Raw genomic sequence first — 16,833 nt, forward strand, 5'->3', positions numbered from 1 at the left:
TGATTTTCATCTCTATGATCACTTGCATTGAGTCAACACTGTGCTCCCAAGACCACTACTTCCACTTTAGCCTCTCTACCTTAAGTGTTCCCCTTGCTCTTGAGTAGTTAGGTCTTTATTGCCTCATTCTTACCAAATCAAAAAAGCTGTAGAATGCAAGAGTCTATGCATAAATTACATGATTCTTTAGACAGAAGAGAGTGCTAACTAATTTTCTCTTCAATACACAAATGAGAAGGATACATGACTACAACAAGCGATTGAGGCATGTGAAATTTATATACATGACCAGAATAGCCAGGACCATTCTCTGGTGATAGATAGCATGCATACTCATATGCCCATATTATGTTCAAGAAACAAGACCCAAGGCAATTCAAACAACAGTACACTACTTCACCCTAACAACTATAACACATAACAAGAAAATAAAAGATACTTGTCCTTGACGATACCCAGAATACATAGCACCTCCCCCCTCCCCACCGGCCTGAAAAGCTAATAAATCCAGCTACAGTCAGTTTATACCACTTCTCATGCAATTTTTAAGCTTGCCGGGCAACTTTCTGCTTAAAGGGCACAATTAGCCTGTATCGGAAAGCCAATTACAAAATTGGTCCAAAAAGCTTAATGCACTCATCACATGGAAGACTTTGATATTGTAGCAATTCAGAGGGGATAAAACTGCAAAATTTACAATGTTTTGCCATCATCAACCGGTCCAAAATCATCGTCATGATATATGTTTTCTGCCATCTGCCAGATTTGTAAAATATTGTCTTCTGCCACACTTGCAATTACCCATTCATCATTGCGATTCCAGCTAAAGTCAGATATTTTGCTCGTGTGACCCCCATGTATAAAGAGAAGCTCTGGTGGACCATCTTCTGCATCTTCTGGAGTTTGCTCCTCCCCAATCCTGTACATTCACAAAAGCATGTACTAATTACGAACCATAAAAGTGAAGGACCACCCAAAACTCTACATATTTTCATGCATAATTTGCTCATCTCAAATTCCGACATACTTGCTAAGGTCCCAAATCATCATTCTTCTATCTGCTCCACAAGATGCAAGAATCGTTTCATTGTTAGGACTCCAACCAATCTGGAAAACTTCTTCCCTGTATCAAAGAAAACCAAGTTCAGAGAACACGATGACAAGAAAGCCCTTATGATCTGTAGAACGTAATTTGCTCATACGTATGGTTGCTGAATGTATGCAAAGGCTTGGAAAGTTTGCGTAAATCATAAAGAGCGACAGTTTTGTCTGCTGATCCTGTGGCCAACACCCACTCATTGAATGGATTGAATGCTAGACAATTGACCTGAAATGTCAACAAATATGCTTAAACAACTGTCAGGACATTTACCTGCAAATCTCTCTCTCTCTCTCTCTCTCTCTCTCTCTCTCTCTCGTTAAGGTACACAGGCCTCATGGCCAACAGCTGGGCTAGAACACAAACAAACTCAGAAACAGGGGGGAGGGGGGCAGAAATAGTACAGTCCAGACAACTGATACATTTTCCCGAGCAAAAAACCCTCTTTTCAACTATGCACGCAATGGAACTGTGCGGATGATCCGAATCCAAGAAGCGGCCAGCTCTCAGCCTATCACGTGCATGGAAGCCATGGCTGAAAGCTGCCACAACAGCAAGCCCAGAATTCGTCCAATTTGGCCCTGTATACCCAATTGGCCATCGAAGATGAATGCATTTCGGGTGAGCCATATGTGCCACAAGCCAATCCACCTAAAGAAATGAAACAAATCCACAAGTGCAGCCTCCGCTATTGCACCCGGAAGATTGCAGAAAACCGAATCCCTGACCGAAACGTGTGTGTACCATGGACCACCAAGCTCGGGAAACAAAATCCCAAACACATTTAGCAACCAGGCAATGCATAAATAAATGGCGGCTATTCTCAGTTGTGCAGAAAACACATATTCCTGCTGCAAGCTTCCTCCTGCACAATTGATCCCCCAATACAAAACCCGACTACTCTCTCTCTCTCTCTCTCTCTCTCTCTCTCTCTCTCTCTGCACTAGGGTTCAGTCTCTTATCAGGAGTTCTCCACTCTTCCTGGGTGCAGCCCTGCCGTTCAGAAGAAGGGGGCTAGCTCTTAACTGTGGGTACCCCCGCACCAGTCCTAAAAAAGGCCTAGCTCATTGGCTGTCACAACCTTTGCTTCTGCTCAGTTACACTGGTTTGGCCCCTGCCATCGCTGTTACTGCCACCCGTGTCCCCTGCTCAACACGCTTCAGTACAGTTCAAGTAGACAGCCATCCCTGCAACTCCCTACCGGCCTCTGCTCTGTAGCCTAGGCTTCAACTGTCTCCAGCTTGGTTCTCTCATGCACCTCAGTGCATCAGCAGCGTGCTCCTCAACCGTACAAAAACAGAGGAAATTAAAGAAAAATCAAGGTATCTTATCTCTACCCTATATTTAGAGTGGGCCTGCACACAACATGGCGTTTTTAAATGCACGTAGAGTGAGAGATATGATAGCATAATCCCCTTCAATCCCACCTTTGCTAGAAATATCTCTACATGCTAGATTCTAAGTTGATGTAGACTTCAAATTTCCTCTCATGCATAAAGCTACCAAGTTTCCACTTAGAGAGAGCTTTGGTGAAGAGAGAGACCACATTATTTTCTGGAAAAAAAATAGAAGACCTTGATCTTGCCTGCATAAATATGTTCACGCACATAGTGATAATGCACTTCATGCGCTTAGTCCTTGCATGAAAGACTAGATTACGTGCAATGGCTACAGCACTTTGACTATCCGAGTAGATCAACGTCACCTATATCGAGGGAGTTTTCTATGGTGTTAGGAGCTCAGTAAGAAATCACAATAGATGATTGTGCTCTTATGAGCTTCTACGAGTATCACCAACAAGATCACAGGATCACCAACAGAATGACTGCTCTTATGAGCCCCTCTGATTATGCCAACAGTCTGACTTTTTTTTCTGATTGGGATGACAGTATCATTTGGCACTACAGGCCGCCCTAGGGTATCCTTGCATTGAGCAATCCCTGAGGGCTACTCTAGTTCGTCCAAACTGAGACATTCATCACCCATAATTAAGCCTTGGATCTATGACTAGCAATTGCATTTTAGTCAACTAGTCTTCGGACCTCTAAGAGAAATACAATTAACTCACTACCCAACCTTAGGATCTGTCTGCATCCACCCTCAAGCTAGAGGCTAGGGTACTTATCCAAGGCAAGGCCCCAAGTGTAATAAGCCTTAGCATCCCATACCAATAATAGGGTGTTCTCACTAAGCGATCCCTTAGAGCTACAAAAATCCAAACTGAGACGATTTGTCACCCATACGTGAGCTCTAGGTCTCGATCAGGGAGGAGTGAGAAGAAGAAAAGGGAGAGAAGAAACACACGGCAATGTAAGAGTTTAGGAGAGTATATGACTGGAGATTGGTGAGGAGAGGAACAAAAGATAAGCTATTAATGCCTTGAAATTGGGGGGTTTGAATGGGAAGCACCTAGTGTTATTGGGGAATCGATTCCCCTTACTGTTTCCCCCCGTGTCTCTTCATTTGGTTTGGGCAACAAGCAAAGGGGACATGCCATTTCGAGCATATAGGGGTGTCATTTCGGCGGTTTCTCATAACTATGGATAACATAGGTTAGCCCTGTAGGAAAAATGGGGGAGAGACAAAGCTAAAACTGAAACTGAAATAAGAGCAAGACTAGAAGGAGACACAAAGCATAGACATACCTTGAGATGAGTGTAGACAAGACACAAGATTGATTTATTCGTTGATGTGACACCCACAATATATAGGTGAGAAGTACAAGATAGAGTAGACTCACTGACTTCTGGGACAATTATAGAGGTGCCACATGGCACTAGACTAGACTAGACTAGGAGAAGTACACCTAGTGTGCACTTATCTCCAACACCCTCCTTAAGTGGACACTAGGAGGAAGACAAAAGACAAGACTGAAAGACGGACAAGACAAGACCAATATAAAATGACTAAGACTGAAAGACAAAAACATAAGACAAGATCCTAAGACACCCCTCCTCAAGTGATATCCTCATATGGGTCCACAAGGGTAGGGACAAGATGGATCTAAAACAAGACACAGTCAGATTGATAGACAAATAGACAGACAGAGAGAGGCAATCAACCAGTAGAGTGGTCCCACAGAGAGAGAGACTGTCAGATAGACATGAGAGAGTCTGACAAATAGAAGATAAATGGGGACATTGACAGAAAATGCCAACAGAATGTGGGTAGCTAATCCACAAAAGAGAGGCATATAGACTGATAGACAGAGTGTCAGAGACATGACTGTAAGATCACACAAGATAGACACATAGATAGAGAGACTGACTGATTGTAGATAGACAGAGAGATGGACCTTGATAGATAATCCCTCCTCAAGGGCAATCCTCCTGCTAGAGTGGGTAATGCAGGGGTGCCTCTTGGATAGGGACAAAGATAAGTCCATGTAGACATGACATTACCCCATGATCTACATCATTGGTGATCAATGGTGGTAGATAGCATGAAAGCATAGACAAATATGAGAGAGATGGGAAGGTCTTACCATATTTGGCAGTGTCTAATCCCGTACAAGATAGAGAAGTAAATGAGGGAGAAGGGAAGGTCTTACCACTTGCTGAGGATGTGAGGCAAGGGCAGTGTCTAATCCCTGAGATCTTTGTAGTTTGATATTTTCGAGAGGAGATAATAAAAAAATTCAGAACTGAGATTTTTAATTTTCAAGAGATAGAAAGTAGACTGAAAATACTTCTTAGTTGGAGTGTGCCTTGAGCTGCTGCTGTAGAGGTTGCTGGAGTAGAAGATGGAGACATAGAAGCGGCTGGAGTCGAAGATGGAGACGTGGAAGTTGTGGAGGCCGGAGGAGAAGATGATGGGGGCTTCGTAGCGGCAGATGAAACAGCAGCTTTAGGCGAGCTTGCTGGATGTCGTGGCTCCATGAACAGGCCGGTAAGCTCAAGTAGAGAAGCGGCAGCACCATGATGAACCCCCGCAGCAGCAAGAAGGAGAAGACGGGCAGTTGTTGGCGCAGATCTGGAGTTGCAAGCTGGAGCAGAATCAACAGGCTGAGCAGAGGCAAACGGGGCAGGTTGGTATGGCGGGCAGAAAAAAACGCAGCTATGGCTGCAGCAGACTGAGGATAGGGGCAGCACGGGCAGCAGCTGGAGAGGTAGGCTGAGGGGAGAAGCGGGCAGATCCAGCAGAAAATGGCGGGGCAGATGCAGGAGAAGATGGCGCAGAGAATGGCGGGTTGAGGTGAACTGAAGCTTGAGGAAAGGATGAGGGGAGCCAGGATAAACCTGCTCTGATACCATGTAGGAAAAATGGGGGAGAGACAAAGCTAAAACTGAAACTGAAATAAGAGCAAGACTAGACGGAGACACAAAGCATAGACATACCTTGAGATGAGTGTAGACAAGACACAAGATTGATTTATTCGTTGATGTGACACCCACAATATATAGGTGAGAAGTAAAAGATAGAGTAGACTCACTGACTTATGGGACAATTATAGAGGTGCCACATGGCACTAGACTAGACTAGACTAGGAGAAGTACACCTAGTGTGCACTTATCTCCAACAAGCCCAATATACTAAATTTAGTTGACCCTAAGTATTAACCTTGGCCCCTCCTTTTAGGAGTGTTTATCCCGCCATGGAGTATTTACTAACAGGATATGCCCCCCATGCCCACTCAGAGAGGTAGTGCTTCCATGCTCACTTCCAAGAACCTAGTACTAAAGAGTTTGGCATCTTGGTGAGATGATTCGGGTACTACAAAACTTCTTTTAGGGATACCAATTTGGAAGATGAGAATTGAAGGATTGAGAGGTTGTCAATGATGATGTTGTCACACATTATCAAGAGCAAGCCTGCAATGCCAGGAACTGAGTTCATACTCAGCTCCATTGGTCTTAGATGCCCTCTTCAAAATCGTTCAATTCATCACATATACACACTAAACAAAGACCACCTCCTGAGATTGACACTTGAGTCTTCCATGTAGCTAGTGCAAGGACATAGCAAATCATGGTACTCCCACAACACTAGATCATTCAATTCATCACCTATACACACTACACAAAGACCACCTCACGAGGTTGGCACTTGAGTCCTCCAAGTAGCTAGTGCAAGGACATAGCAAATCATGGTTAGCAAATCATGGTACTCCCACAACACTAGATGGTTTGCCTCGCATGGTCTCTAGATGGATCATCTCCCTCAGCTCTTACACCGACAAGAAATCAACCTTATCATCAGTCTAGATTTGATCTGACTACCCACGAGTCAAACTTGACCAATCCATCAAAGCTTTCTACAAATCTTCACTTCTACAGAGAGCATTTCTTGAGAGTGATAAGAGGACGGTTTCATTGAAAAACCAAGAAAGCTCAATAGACATGTCTCATGCCATGAGGATTGCCACTCGCCAGATGACAGTCTCATCCCATCATCTTCAAATTGATGGCAAGGAGAGCAGAGCACATACCACAAGAGAAGCAAGCATGCAAGGTATGCACTACTAGCGAGGCAAAGACAAAGGAGCACTAATTGTTTACATGCCCAATCTACAGTGATATACGAGGGAGATATCATTGCTTCTTCAAAAGAGAGATTTAGCCCCCTCCCACATGTGAAACACTACAAAGACCAAAGATGTTTGGGTACGTACCTGCTAGAGCTGTGCCATCACAGAGAAACCTTGATCAACTACACTCCAAGAAGGAGATCAACAGGATACTACTTAAGACTTCCAATACAGATTTCTTTGGCTCATATCAAAACACCACACTGAATACCCAAACAGAGAGCTGATACGTCGCAGATGATGCACTATATCTCAACAAAACACTAGTTTTTTTCCTTTCCCTAATTCAGTGGACTCATGGTGTCACCAAAGAGAGGGCAGAGTCTACAAGGAGCCAAGTGGCCTCGCCCCGAGATCAAGACCCTCATCTAGTCAGCTCTATAGTAGGAGCATTATCCAACACATTATCCTAACTTGGTATCATAGACTTTTGAACCTTTCATAGTCAATAATACAATCTCTCTCTCTCTCTCTCTCTCTCTCTCTCTCTCTCTCTCTCTCTCTCTCACGGACGTAATTACGCCTATGACTTCTCCACAAGTATGAATCTCACCCAACAAGGGTACAAAAAAGAAATCTAATCCCACACAGACATACACAAATACAAGATGTTTCCTCACTATAAAAATAATAACTTCAAAGTAGCTTGGTAAGGCAAAAAAGGCTACCAATTGGGCAAAATGGTTGATGCCCAAAAGACCAAGAATGCTTCACAAACACTCGAGAGACAGCATGTCCACTAAAGACAAGTCCAAATTATCAAAATATAGGTTAATCCACTCCTAAGTTGAGAAAATCTTAAACTACTTACCCATGAGATTACCTATGCAGGCCATTCTGAAAAGCATTGATAAAGTCTCGAAGACTTTCGAGAAAAAGAGAATTTGTTTTTTCTTTTAATGGGTAGTTGGGACAAGAGAGGAAAAGGGTTAAGACAAAGTATTAAAAATAATTAAAGCCGATAATTGCAAAGATGCCAACCTCTGCAAGATGAGCCTCAACTGAATGCAACGGCTTGTCGCCACTTTTGCGGGTGTCCCATATTAGCAACCGACAGTCATCTCCAACCGAACCAAACAGGTGCTCATGCCTCAAATGCCACGCAACATCCTCCACTACTCCACTATGGTACTGTTGAAAGAAACAGACCATTACACTCATCAAAACAAGCATTGCCCTGCATAAGAAAATACAAATATTATGAATATATACCTCATAAATCTGCTTTGCATCAACCATGTTTTGACCCTTGGGATTAGCACTGAGATCCCATAGACATATACGGGCATCATCTGACCCACTAAGTAAATGACCCTCTTTCAAAGAGCTCCAAGTCAATCCATATCCTTCTGTTTTGTGACCTTGCAATCTCAAATCTGGGTTGCAGCGCCCCTCTTGCGGTGGCTTAGAAGGGTGCTTGCTGTAATCAAAAACATAAACTTCAGCGCTCACAGTCTTTGTTGCAATAATGAAGGGGTTCTGAGGCATGTAGCGAGCCCTATTCACCTCCCCATCGTGGTTTATCTGCTGAATAATATGAACCTACAGTAGAATTGGGCACACATCAAAAACAAGATACCAAGCTCTTGTCACTGTAGTGACCCAGCTATATATGTGCTAAAATTAAACCTTCAATTTAAACATCTGTATGCTTCAAGCATCTCCTGTGTGCTAGCAAACCAAGCTCCACTGTCTTCATAGGGCTTGAAGAACTACATAGCAATTTACAATGCTTCTGATATCTAAAACACACATGCAACCATTCAGAATGTGCAGAAAAGCACATTTATTAGCTGAAATAATCCCTTACATGATGTACCTTCTACTCAATCAATGAAGTGTAATATACAGGAAGATTATGTCAGCACTGCTAGATTGATGTGGCAAGGCAGCGGATCAAGTCACACCAGCTCTGCCTACACTTGGGCATTTAATGGGTGTGCTATATATGTGAATCACAATTCAAATTTTGTATAAGGATTGAAAAATACACTGCAAGGAAAAAAATGATGTCAAACCTTTCCATTCGCACATCCAAAACCTCCAACCTCGCCTCTCTCTTCATCATACTGGCGGGCGTCACTCTCTGAATCCTCCAGAGGCAGGTGAACCTCCGCCAGCATAAGATAATTGGGCTCATTGTCAGACGTATGGGTCCCCAGAATGAGCTTCTGCACAGAGTAGTCCTTCCCTGGGGGCTCCTTGCGGTCAGGCAGCCACTGCACAGTGAGGGAGGGCCACTCCAGCGCATGAGTGATGACCAGATCATAGAGGAAAGGTGTATTCTTCTTCCATATTCTGTATTCCTCATTAATGAGGCGCTCCTCCATCTCATCCCGAAACTCCACTTCATCTTTTGACATGATGGTGGCTGTGGCTATGGATTCTTTGATACCCTAGTCACTGATGCCGGACTGCAAAAAACTCGTCTGCTGCTGATAGATGATTTAAGCTTCTATGTGGCTCTGCTTCCGAAACCACTAATACTGGATGGCGATGGTTCTATGTAACTCTAACAGGTGATGCTGAACTGCAAAGAAATTCCACTGCTTCCGTAACGCTAACTCTAGACGGCGATGGCGATGGCCATGGCCATGGCGACTCTGGAACCCTTAAAACTGGAATCGCACCTCCTCTGGGGTTGGGGCTCTCTGTAACCCTCAGATTTGCTGTCGTTCTGCAGTAAGGCTCTGAGTAAGCCGTAATTTGCAAGACTCCTTGTAAACCTAAAATTTGCTGCTCTCTGTCAACCTAATACGGCCTCCTCTGCCAGAGATACGTAAAATTGGCTGCCTCTGTCGGAGTTGAAGCTCACTCGAAACCCTAAACTGCAAGACGCCCCTTCTAATGTAACCCTTAAAACTGGAATCGCACCTCCTGTGGGGTTGGGGGTCTCTGTAACCCTCAGATTTGCTGTCGTTCTGCAGTAAGGCTCTGAGTAAGCCGTAATTTGCAAGATTCCTTGTAACCTAAAACTTGCTGCTCTCTGTAAACCTAATACGGCCTCCTCTGCCAGAGATGCGTAAAATTGGCTGCCTCTGTACTCGAAACCCTAAACTGCAAGATGCCCCTTCGAATGTAACCCTAATAATTACTGCCGTACAGCGAGAAAACTGCAAGAAGCCCCTTAACCCTAAAATTGCCGTACAGCGAGACGAGAAGCACATGACCCTAAAAAGGACTTCCCGCCATGTGATTTAATACAGGAGCAGATCTCCCGCCATTCAATCTCATTTTTAAGTCCGTTATTAAGCAATTCTTGATTTGTTTAACGAGAGTAATTAATTGGGCTCGTCACAAATAAGAAATTTTGTGAAATATATTTAATTTTTAAAAAAAAATTGGCGAGAAACACCAGTTTATATACACTACTCACACACCCAACTCCGGTTACATGGACGCGCAATGCCGTAGAGAGCATAGATCGAAGCCGCACCAGCGGCGGCTGGGACTTCGTCTGCTTTAACCACTCCACTACAACTGTGTTCGCAATGAAATATATTTATATATTTATATTCTTATGAATTCAGTGGTTTTTTTGACAAATTTTGGAGATTTCCCTAGGATTAAAAAGGGCTCTGTTGAGAAGACCAATCCCCCCTCAAAAATCAAGCTCCCTCTCAATCTCCATACACAAATTGCTAGAGTTCTTATATCTCTAACTATATATAAAGGAGACTGTTTTGCTCCTTGCCACTTGTCCAAAAAGAATGCGATGGAGAGCCAAGAGACCAAGTGCAAGTTCTTCCTAGGGTGACTTTTCTTCTTACCACATAGTGTGATTTTTAGACATGCCCTAGGGTGAGAGTCTAGAGAGAAGTCATTCATTAAGGGCTCCTCTGGCATTTTTCCACGTTAGTCTCCCTCAATATGAACTTCTCTCTAAGAGTCTTTATTTTCTTTCAAAATTTGAATCCTGATTCACTTTTTAACATTTATGAGAATATTATTTGCCCCAGAGGTAACTGCAATGCCAAAAACTCCGCATTCAAATAGGCAACTACTCTCTTTCCTCCTCTTTCTCTTCCACTTTCCAAATCTTAATTAAGAAAAACTGTGCACACCAAGAAATGAGGGTGAAGTGGTTGACTTTTCAACCTCCACATGGCAAAAGCTAATGGAGTCATCTACCACATCCAGAGAGAGGGGGGGGGAAGCAAGATTCTCCTCCATTAAAAACAAGGGGGTAGTGTCAGTCAAGTGACATTGACACGCTGGCAGTCGAGAGGGAGGGAGGGAACTCAAGGAAGGCCACTTTGATTTGACCTTCTTTCTTAACTCTCTCTCTCTCTCTCTCTCTCTCTCTCTCTCTCTCTCTCTCTCTCTCTCTCTCTCTCTCTCTCTCTCTCTCTCTCTCTCTCTCTCTCTCTCTCCAGGTCTCACACACGAACGTACACACAACACTATTTTTAGCTGTAAAAATGGGCTAGTTCTTCGGGTGGAGGAGCAGAGCAAGAAAAAGCTCGCAAACATGGGCCTCCCCCTGCTTCACAAAAGGTGTGCTCCTCTTTTTAAATCAAGTGAAACATGTGATGAATTTGTGGTCCTGTGTATGCACGAGGTTAATTTAGGATTTGTAACATTTTCAATTCTGTGCACATGTTCCTCAAAGACCCTTTCAACCCATGCCCAACTTGGCGGGCACACTGGTGAGAGAGACGGTGGAGGCACGCCTCTGTTATAATGTTTTCTAGACTAAACATTAGTAGTGTTATTTCTAATTTAAGATATGAGAGGGGGAGTGAGAGAGGGAGTGCGAGGGAGTGAGGCGAGAGAAGCCCGGAGATCGACATTCTAGCAAGAGAGAAGCAGGTAGCTCCTAGGGAGCTAAGGAGAGAGTTTATGTGGGTAACTGTGAGGTAGAGAGAGAAAGATAAAGAGTTCCCATCAATTTAAGTCTCTGAGAGAGGTCAATTAGAGAGGGAGCGAGAGACAGAGCTCCCATCAGTTTTTTGATAGAGGCCATTTAGAGAGAGAGAGAGAGAGAGAGAGAGAGAGAGAGAGAGATTAATCAGTTATGCAAGGCAGGAGTGCTACCCACCTAACGGCTCTCTGCACCACAATGACCCCACGCACACATAGATCTCTCTTGCACCAATAGTTCAACTCCCTAATCTTTGCCTAGGTAATAAAGCACACGGCTCTTGCATTATTGGGTTTTTGGGGCGGAATTTGAATGTGCTTAAAGTAAGGCTTTGATTTAAAATAAAGCCCAAGAAAGCAAGAGCAAGTAGGGTCTTACGGGATTTAAAGATTGCAAGATATGCATTGCAAGGGATTGAGAAATAGAGGTTTAAATGCATATTGTTATAAGGGGTAGGGGATTGTAAAAATGCAGTGCTCCTTTCTTACTCTAGGAGCACAGGATTGAGAAACAGAGCTTTAAATGTAGTGCTCTTTTCTTTTTTTCGTTCTTCCTCTCCTTCTCCTGATGATAACATTGTTAGCACCACTTAGCAATATAGCATGCCTACAGCCTTGCAAAATTTAGCAAATGCATAAAACCAATAGAAGAGTGTAATAGAGAAAAAAGCTAAACTGAGCAGGTTCATATACCCACACAAATTTTGTCATCAAATATGCCTATAGGCCGCAAGTGTTGAAACAACGCCAACGATTTATTAGAAAGGGAAATGGGGAGCGAAGTGAGGGGTGGAATATCAAAGGCCCAATGGGCTGCTGTCAAGATGAGAGAGAGAGAGAGAGAGAGAGAGAGAGAGAGAGAGCGCTATTAGCACAACTCAGAGATGCTTGCCAGCACGATAGAGATAGAGAGAGAGAGAGAGAGAGAGAGAGAGAGAGAGAGAGAGAGAGAGAGAGAGAGAGACGCTACTAGCACAACTCAGAGATGCTTGCCAGCACGATAGAGAGAGAGGCCTACGCCTACCAGCACAGAGAGAGAGAGAGAGAGAGAGAGAGAGAGAGAGAGAGAGAGAGAGAGAGAGAGGGATGATGTGGGAGTGGGTGATGGAGCGGGGGAAGCCTGCTCAGGTCACACTTTCTTGGTGGGCATTTTTGGCTTCAGGTCTGAGCATGTCTTCCTAACGTGGGTGTTGTGCGAAAAAGTCATGTGGCTCAAACAAATCACTTGCGGAATCGATAGGAGCTTCTTCTTTAGTGGATTGGGGGATAGGGATTGTGGCTTCTGGAGTCGATTATCAATTTCTCTCTCTCTCTCTCTCTCTCTCTCTCTCTCTCTCTCTCTCTCTCTCTCTCTCTCTCTCTCTCTCTCTCTCTCTCTCTCTCTTACCAGCATGAATATGATCAGAGCTTTTCAATCTTGGCAAGATGGGAACCAATGATCGACGAATCATCAGCATATAAGATGATCAAATAGATCAAAGCATCCTAAGCAAAGACATAGAGATTATCTGGAGGCCAAGGGAAAGAAAGAATACATTAATCTTATCATACCATGCCTTGGGTGATTATTTCAAACCATAAAGGGCTTTGTGCAATTTGTACACCTTATCCTTGTGTCTAGGAACCTAAAAACCTGAAGACTATTTAACATAGATCTCCTTATGCAAGTTGCCATTGAGAAAGGCAGTAACCCATTCCTAGGGTTAACAAGAACTACCACCATTATTTTACATCAAGGTGTCAAGGTAGATACACCAAAAGGTCATACATTCAAGATACGAAGTAATGGTGTCCAAATCTACAACTTGGACGGGCGCTCGTAATGGTGCGATGGAGTATTATGGCGATTCCCGCTTCAAGAGCATGTGGTAGCATGTATAGGATGAAGTCACAAGTGATGTACTTCATGGATATATTATGAGAGTAGTCATTATAATAATATTAGACCTCTTATGAGCCTAAAGTGCACAGGTGGCCACAATTTAAGTGTGTGAACGCTTATGGCATGTATATAAGTGAATTACTCTCATAATACAATAGACTCTCCCATTGTGCAATTGAGTCTGGCTCCTCTTGATAATCTCTCTCCCTAATGTATGCTAGTGAGTGTGTGTGAGTGAAGTGAGGTGAGAGGAGGGATGAGTACTCGTAGTAGTGCAACGTGGTGGTGTGAATGCTCGCGGGAGGCGCGGTGGAATTTCTTCTTAAGGAGTTGTAGAGCTTGGAGACCTCAAGGGTTACGAGCTCGGCCATTGGAAAGATCCTCATGAAAGTTGTTGCGGTTGCCTAGGTAATAAAGCACACGGCTCTTGCATTATTGGGTTTGGGGCGGAATTTGAATGTGCTTAAAGTAAGGCTTTGATTTAAAATAAAGCCCAAGAAAGCAAGAGCAAGTAGGGTCTTATGGGATGTAAAGATTGCAAGATATGCATTGCAAGGGATTGAGAAATAGAAGTTTAAATGCATATTGTTATAAGGGGTAGGGGATTGCAAAAATGCAGTGCTCTTTTCTTACTCTAAGAGCACGGGATTGAGAAATAGAGCTTTAAATGTAGTGCTCTTTTCTTTTTTTCGTTCTTCATCTCCTTCTCCTGATGATAACATTGTTAGCACCACTTAGCAATATAGCATGCCTCCAGCCTTGCAAAATTTAGCAAATGCATAAAACCAATAGAAGAGTGTAATAGAGAAAAAAGCTAAACTGAGCGGGTTCATATACCCACACAAATTTTGTCATCAAATATGCTTGTAGGCCGCAAGTGTTGAAACAACGCCAACGATTTATTAGAAAGGGAAATGGGGAGTGAAGTGAGGGGTGGAATAGTCAAAGGCCCAATGGGCTGCTGTCAAGATGAGAGAGAGAGAGAGAGAGAGAGAGAGAGAGAGAGAGAGAGAGAGAGAGAGAGAGAGAGAGAGAGAGAGCGCTACTGGCACAACTCAGAGATGCTTGCCAGCACGATAGAGAGAGAGGCCTACCAGCATCGAGCGGTAGAGAGAGAGAGAGAGAGAGAGAGAGAGAGAGAGAGAGAGAGAGAGAGAGAGAGGGGGGGGGGGGGAGACGCCATGCTACCAAATAGACAATAGTGTGCAAAAAGAACAATTTTAGAGCATATACATTTTCTTTTCACATGCTAATTCTGAAAAACAAATCTTACTTTATTGAATTTGATGACTCTTTCCTTATGATTTACATCGGCATTTATTCCTTTTACCTTTGATTTGGGCCCACGACTATACACGTGATATAAAAGATCACAATGTACCAACACCTGAAACTTGTCAGGCTTGATAGAATCTTGACCACATAAGAAAACCCTTAGCTCCCAAAACTACCCCGCCTTCCCCCTGATTCCAATAACTGTTTCAGAAAGCTAACTCCAATATCTAACTTTGCATGTCAGAAGCTGACATGGCATCTGCATGTCAGAAGCTAACGTGGCATCTGCAGGTCAAAAGATGATGTGGCATCTATAGGTTGAAAGCTGACATGGCATTGGTAGGTCACAAGTTGACATGGCATCCACATGTCGGAAGCTAACATGGCATCCGCATGTCAGAAGCTAATGTGGCATCCGCAAGTGTGAAGATGATGTGGCATCCGCAGGTCCGAAGCTAACGTGGCGTCAGTAGGTCGAAAGCTGACATGGCATCGTCTTGACTATGTCATGACACCGACGATATTGTTCCTGGTAACATTTTTCAAATGTATGCATTATTCTTAAATTTGGTTTGATGGCTATTCACATTTTTCAAATGTAATTACGATGTAGGCATGTATGTGTTTTTATGCATGTAAGAATATCTCTGACCCATCGGAGACCGGTCATGCCACTAGTGCCTATTAATAAATTAAGGGCTACCACCCCTAATTAATAGATGAGGGCTACCACCCCTAATTAATAAATTGAGGGCTACCACCCCTAATTAATAGATGAAGATTTCTTATATATTTCTTATCTTTACACTAATGTCTTTGCTAGAGGGCGATGTAAGCACTGCCCCTTCACCATCCCTCCGCCTCAAGTGCTACTCTTGTACCCCTACCATCTCCTCTCTTGTACTACAGCTACATGCCCCTAGTCGTCTCTCATGGGTTGCACTTGCATGCTTTCCTCTTCTTCTTGTCGATATCCTTTGTGTTGTCGAGCATTATAGAGCATGTCACTCTATGAGAGAGAGAGCACGTGGTTGGTGGTTAGGTTGCAAAAGAGAGACAATGATAAAGACAAAGGCAAAGAGCACACCGTGCCCTTTGCTAGAATTCTCGGCCACATGGTTGATAAGCTCGACCCACCAAGTGAGTGTCAATTTTTAAAATGCCTGGGGGGGAGGGGGCTTGGGTCATGTGGGCTAAGATAGTCCATGAAAGACCAATCTACGGCATTGTTCAAAGTTTTGCGAAGGTGGGTATGGGATGGTACTGATGGTAGAAAGCCGACCAAATCAGATATTTTACAAGTTCGGATGATGTGGAAGTGGGTGACGGAGTGAGGATGGGATGATGTGGGAGTGGGTGATGGAGCGGGGGAAGCCTGCTTGGGTCACACTTTCTTGGTGGGCATTTTTGGCTTGGGGTCTGAGCATGTCTTCCTAATGTGGGTGTTGTGCGAAAAAGTCGTGGCTTAAACAAATCACTTGCGGAATTGATAGGAGCTTCTTATTTAGTGGATTGGGGGGGGATAGGGATTGTGGCTTCTAGAGTCGATTATCAGTCTCTCTCTCTCTCTCTCTCTCTCTCTCTCTCTCTCTCTCTCTCTCTCTCTCTCTCTCTCTCTCTCTCTCTCTCTCTCTCTCTCTCTCTCTCCCCTACCAGCATGAATATGATCGGAGCTTTTCAATCTTGGCAAGTTGGGAACCAATGATCGACGAATCATCAGCATATAAGATGATCAAATAGATCAAAGCATCCTAAGCAAAGACATAGAGATTGTTGTCTGTAAAGTATCTCTGGAGGCCAAGGGAAAGAAAGAATACATCAATCTTATCATACCATGCCTTGGGTGATTATTTCAAACCATAAAGGGCTTTATGCAATTTGTACACCTTATCCTTGTGTCTAGGAAACTGAAAACCTGAAGACTATTTAACATAGATCTCCTTATGCAAGTTGCCATTGAGAAAGGCAGACCCATTCCTATTATAATAATATTAGACCTCTTATGAGCCTAAAGTGCCCACGCGGCCACAATTTAAGTGAGTGTGAACGCTTATGGCCATGTATATAAGTGAATTACTCTCATAATACAATAGACTCTCCCATTGTGCAATTGAGTCTGGCTCTTGCTGATCCTCTTGATAATCTCTCTCCCTAATGCATGCTAGTGAGTGTGTGTGAGTGAAGTGA

General features: G+C 43.6%; 1 protein-coding gene across 1 annotated transcript; it reads right to left on the minus strand.

Annotated features, from left to right (window-relative positions):
- Positions 1-260: 260 nt before the first annotated feature.
- Positions 261-9,837, minus strand: LOC147605943 (histone-binding protein MSI1-like). Its single transcript, XM_086792372.1, has 6 exons — positions 8,645-9,837; positions 7,839-8,168; positions 7,608-7,757; positions 1,203-1,327; positions 1,028-1,123; positions 261-919 (listed from the first exon to the last, which is right to left on the minus strand). Exons 1-6 carry the CDS (start codon positions 8,987-8,989, stop codon positions 694-696), a joined length of 1,272 nt encoding a protein of 423 aa, XP_086648498.1. The 5' UTR covers positions 8,990-9,837; the 3' UTR covers positions 261-693.
- Between the last annotated feature and the right edge of the window lie 6,996 nt (positions 9,838-16,833).

This window comes from Cibotium barometz, chromosome 58 (assembly GCF_041138505.1).
Source record: "Cibotium barometz isolate CiBa-2024 chromosome 58, ASM4113850v1, whole genome shotgun sequence".
Taxonomy (NCBI): domain Eukaryota; kingdom Viridiplantae; phylum Streptophyta; class Polypodiopsida; order Cyatheales; family Cibotiaceae; genus Cibotium; species Cibotium barometz.

Bases quoted from the DNA above. Each gene is read 5' to 3' on its own strand.
- LOC147605943 (XM_086792372.1), bottom strand. From the start codon at position 8,989: ATGTCAAAAGATGAAGTGGAGTTTCGGGATGAGATGGAGGAGCGCCTC. The intron at 1,328-7,607 runs GTTGGCATCTTT...TTGACATTTCAG, and splicing joins TTGAGGCTCATCTTGCAGAG to GTCAATTGTCTAGCATTCAA. The intron at 920-1,027 runs GTATGTCGGAAT...GTGAATGTACAG, and splicing joins ATGATTTGGGACCTTAGCAA to GATTGGGGAGGAGCAAACTC.